The 4,471-nt window shown below is 57.5% G+C and overlaps 1 protein-coding gene across 1 annotated transcript in view; it reads left to right on the top strand.

The window, feature by feature from the left end:
• Positions 1 to 4,471, top strand: part of WNT7B (Wnt family member 7B) — a 50,773-nt gene that overhangs the window by 39,199 nt on the left and 7,103 nt on the right. Inside the window, exon 3 of the mRNA XM_008068803.1 lies at positions 3,768 to 4,039. Within this exon, the coding sequence (XP_008066994.1) occupies positions 3,768 to 4,039 (272 nt within the window). The remainder of the gene's footprint in view (positions 1 to 3,767; positions 4,040 to 4,471) is intronic.

The raw sequence follows: 4,471 nt of genomic DNA on the forward strand, positions 1-4,471 counted from the left end.
TCCCCGCAATCCTTCCGGGCTTGAAATCCACTCCCTGGGTTCAAATCCTGCTTCAGCCACTAACACCCAGTTTCATACCCTCTCTGTGCCTCAGTCTTCTCATCTGTGAAATGGGAATAATGATTAGACCTACCTCGTTCCTTTGTTGCAAGCTAAATGAGAACATGTGTGAAGAGCTGGAAGTGTGCCCGCACACAGGGAGAGCTATGTGAGTGTCAGCTGTGATGTGACAGGCGGGCGCTGCTGCTGACCTGCTTCTGAACAGTCCAGAACCCCCACCCCATGTTACCAGAGTGAGCTCTCCAACGTCCACACCCCACCACACCTGGTGTAGTCCCTCAGGACGCGCCGCTGGCTTTGCGAGACACACCGGCCCCACAGTCCAGCCTCTCCACTGCTGCGCTCTTCCACCCGTGCTCTCAGCCTTGCCATGCGGCTCCGTACCTTGGCTCCTCTGCCCCTGCCAGGCCCATGCCGGAAGTGTGCGCCCATCACAACTGCCACATACACACACACCGTGGACACACCATCCACACACACACACGTCATGCACACACCCACCATGCATACACACACGGTGTACACACCATACACACACCCACCACATACCCTGTATACATACCATACACACACACACACACATCATACATACACCCACCATGTATACACATTCCGTGTACACACCATACACCCACACACCACATACATACACACTGTGTACACACCATACATGCACATACATGCACATACCAACCACACACACACTCCACATACACACACACCGTGTACATACTATACACACACTCAGGCACACACCCACCATGTACACACATACCATGTACACACCATACACACACATACATAATGTACACACCCACGGCATACACAACATACAGGCACACACACCATACACACACCCAGCACATACACACACACCATGTACACACCATACACACACACATCATGCACATACCCACCACATACACACACACCATGGGTACATACACATGTTATGTACATATACACACATACCATATGCACACATTATGTACACACACACCACTCACACACATGTACGTACACTGCACGCGCACACACAGCACATGTGCATACCACACATACCATGTACATACATGCTATATACATACATCACATACACACCGCACCATGTACATAGCACAGACACACCACATATATACAACCACACCATGTACACACCACATACAAACACACTATGTACACACCATACATGTACACACCATGTTCACACACCATGTACGTACACATCACATAAATACATCCTGCACACATACCATAAATACATACACATACATACTACACACCTACCACAAACACATCATACACCCACCAGATACATACCACACTCAAACACACTCACCATACATACCACACATGCCACGTACACACACATCACATACACACACATACACAGATACCACACACATTCACACACACACACACACACTCACAGGGAGTCAATTCATACTCCTTGTTAAGACTACTTAATATGTCCTCTCCTCCAGGAAGCTATCCTTGACTACTCCACAGAGGCAAGCCAGGGAATCCTTGGAGGTACCATGACCCCAGTGCCCCTTCTTGTGGAACCTCTTACTCAACCCTCTACTTCATTTACTGCTCCCTCCTCTCCCCACCATGAGCTTTCAAGTGTTCTTGTCGCAGGCCCCATTGGGCTTGGGCAGTGCAGACAGAGTATGAGTTCCATTGCTCACTTCTTCCCTGAGGGGTTTCCCTTCAGATCAGATCACCTTGACCTCACTGAGACCCAGGGAGGTGCTTCCCATGCTCTCCCTGGCCCTGGCCCCAACAGTGTGCGGTGGGAAGGGCCAGAGGAGGGAAGGTTGGGCCGGCGGGCACGGCTGTGGGCAGGCCCTGGCGGATGGTCTGGAGCTCGGAGGAGGCTGCTCTCTGCAGGTTCGGGTCTTGCTGAGGAGGTGGGAAGGCTGCACAGCACCTTCCCCTCAGTCCTTCTCAGAGGGCGAAGTTCCCGGGAAGCAGTGGCCCCTCGGGGATGGTGGATCACCCAGCAGGGTCTCCTTGGCCCTGGACCCCTAAGACAGGTGGGCCTCACCTCGGTCCTCACCCCAGGGAAAGAAAGGCCCTGCTGTGGGTGAAGCCCCTTCAGGGAAAGAGGGACCCCACCTCGGTAAGCCCCACAGCTGGTTGTGGGCAAGGAGGGGGTCCCAGTGGGCACACCCAGCCCCTAGCACAAGGCCAGGCATGCAGCTGGTGCTCAATGGCTGTTTGTGGAATGGGCCTGACTTGACTGTTGGCCCTCTTAGTCTGCAGGCTGCTGCCCCACCCCAATACCAGGGACAGGAGCTGGGCCACCTAAGGCCATGCCAGTGTTCACGGGGTGCTGGGCCAGGACAAGGGTGGCTAGTGGGTGTCTGGCTGCTCACCCTGGCATGAATGCCAGCCCTGCTCCGTCTGTTGTGATTCAGGCAGTGAGGATCCTTCTCACTGGGCCTGCTCAGTGCCCACACGATGTCAGGTACTGGGGACACAGAGACAGCACAAGCCCTGCTGGGGGCAAGGTGAGAGGGACCCAAGAGTCCAGGGCCAAGGTGGAAGGATGCACAGGCCCTGGCCTGGAACTGTGGGAAACAAAGACGAAATGAGAGCTGGACCTGCCCATCCAAGGGGTCTTTGGACCCATATGGAATTCCACCTATAGGGCTAACCAGGCAGAGAACTTCAAGACCTGGGTCAAACCTGGGACTGAGAGGGTCAGGCAGCAAGAGCTCCCTTCTGGCTGGGAGTCTGGGAAGGCTGCCTGGAGGAGAAGGCATTGGAGCTGGGCCTTGGGAGCTTGGACGTGAAGATAGAAGGAATTCCACGCAAAGGCCACATAACCCCCAGCGAGTGTGAACGGCACCCAGAAGGATTGAATCATTATTCTGGACAGAAGATGGGGAAGGAGGGCTGGGGAAGCCATCTGCCCCCTCCTCCAGCAGCTCAATTGTGGACTTGGCTCTACCAGCAGAGGGGAGCCAGTGAAGGTGCCAGCAGGAGGGCCCTGCTCAGACTGCACTTGCAGTGACCTAGCGGGTGGCTGGGAGGCTGAGAGGGCAGGGAGGACTGGTGCCCAAGTCCTGGCAATTTGGGGCCCCCTGAGCCAGGCATGGTGTTAGGAGGAGAGGGGAGACTCGGGAGGCTAGGGTCCAGAGATGGAGCGAGGGTGGGTGGATCGAGAGAGAGAGGCAGCCACCAAGAGCCAGTGGGTTTCTGAACTGTGTGATACCTGCCTGGGTTCCTGGCTGGGGGCAGGGGGCAGGTGCCACCATGCTCCCTCGGGACCCTGGCTTCTGTCCTCTGTGCACATAATCCCCACAGGGAACAACAGCTGGCCAAGGGGAGGGGGCAGAGGCAGACCCCCTCGCCTCCTCTACAGAGCCTCACTGCTCACTCCCAGGGCCGGAAAAACTGGACCTCTCCTGCCCAGACTCTTGGGAGCAGGGAGAGAAGTAGACCACAGTGTTATGTGCTGATGGAGGGTCACAGCATGCACTGAGTGTCTGCTTCTACCCAGCCTGCCCTCAACACAACCCTGCAACTGGGTTCCATCGGCCCCACCTGGAGGGTCAGTAGCTCAGAGGGGACAAGTCACCAGTCCAGGGTCATACAGCCGGCTGGCAGCCCCTGGACCAAGGCCGTGCATACCATCCCCTGAGCCTACCCGGCTCAGAGCTGTGATCCTCACTATCCACACCCATGTCCCCCTGCAGGGAGCCGTGAGGCCGCCTTCACGTATGCCATCACCGCAGCAGGCGTGGCCCACGCCGTCACCGCCGCCTGCAGCCAGGGCAACCTGAGCAACTGCGGCTGCGACCGCGAGAAGCAGGGCTACTACAACCAGGCGGAGGGCTGGAAGTGGGGCGGCTGCTCCGCCGACGTGCGCTACGGCATCGACTTCTCTCGGCGCTTCGTGGACGCCCGTGAGATCAAGAAGAACGCCCGGCGCCTCATGAACCTGCACAACAACGAGGCCGGCAGGAAGGTAGGGCCGTGGCGGGCGTGCCCCGGGGTCTATGGGCCCAGATGCCTCCAGTGGCTCAGGCAGTTGATCCCCGAGTCCCCACGGGTGTTTGGAGGGTGAGCCGGGCCTGGCCAGGTCCCCCATGTACATCACTCTGGACCTCCCAGCAGCTGCTGTTCCCACTCCTGAGGTGTGAACACTGAGGCTCTGAGTAGTGAGGTGATGTGTCCATGCCCCCAGTTGGCGGGTGGCAGGGCTGAGACAGGGGCCCCGTTTCCACGCAAGGTGTGAGCTGGGCCTGGCTGGGGACCTGGGGTGGGGACACCCTGCCCCTGATGGCCCTGCTCCAGAGGCCAGGCCAGTATACCAGGAGAGACTTCCTGGAGGAGGCGGCCCTTGGCTTAGCGAGCCCTGAGAGACACAGCAAGGGGATGCTCTCAGAAGACAGGGGCA

Source organism: Carlito syrichta, unplaced genomic scaffold, assembly GCF_000164805.1.
Source record: "Carlito syrichta isolate Samal-C Ts95f unplaced genomic scaffold, Tarsius_syrichta-2.0.1 Scaffold311537, whole genome shotgun sequence".
Classification (NCBI taxonomy): Eukaryota; Metazoa; Chordata; class Mammalia; order Primates; family Tarsiidae; genus Carlito; species Carlito syrichta.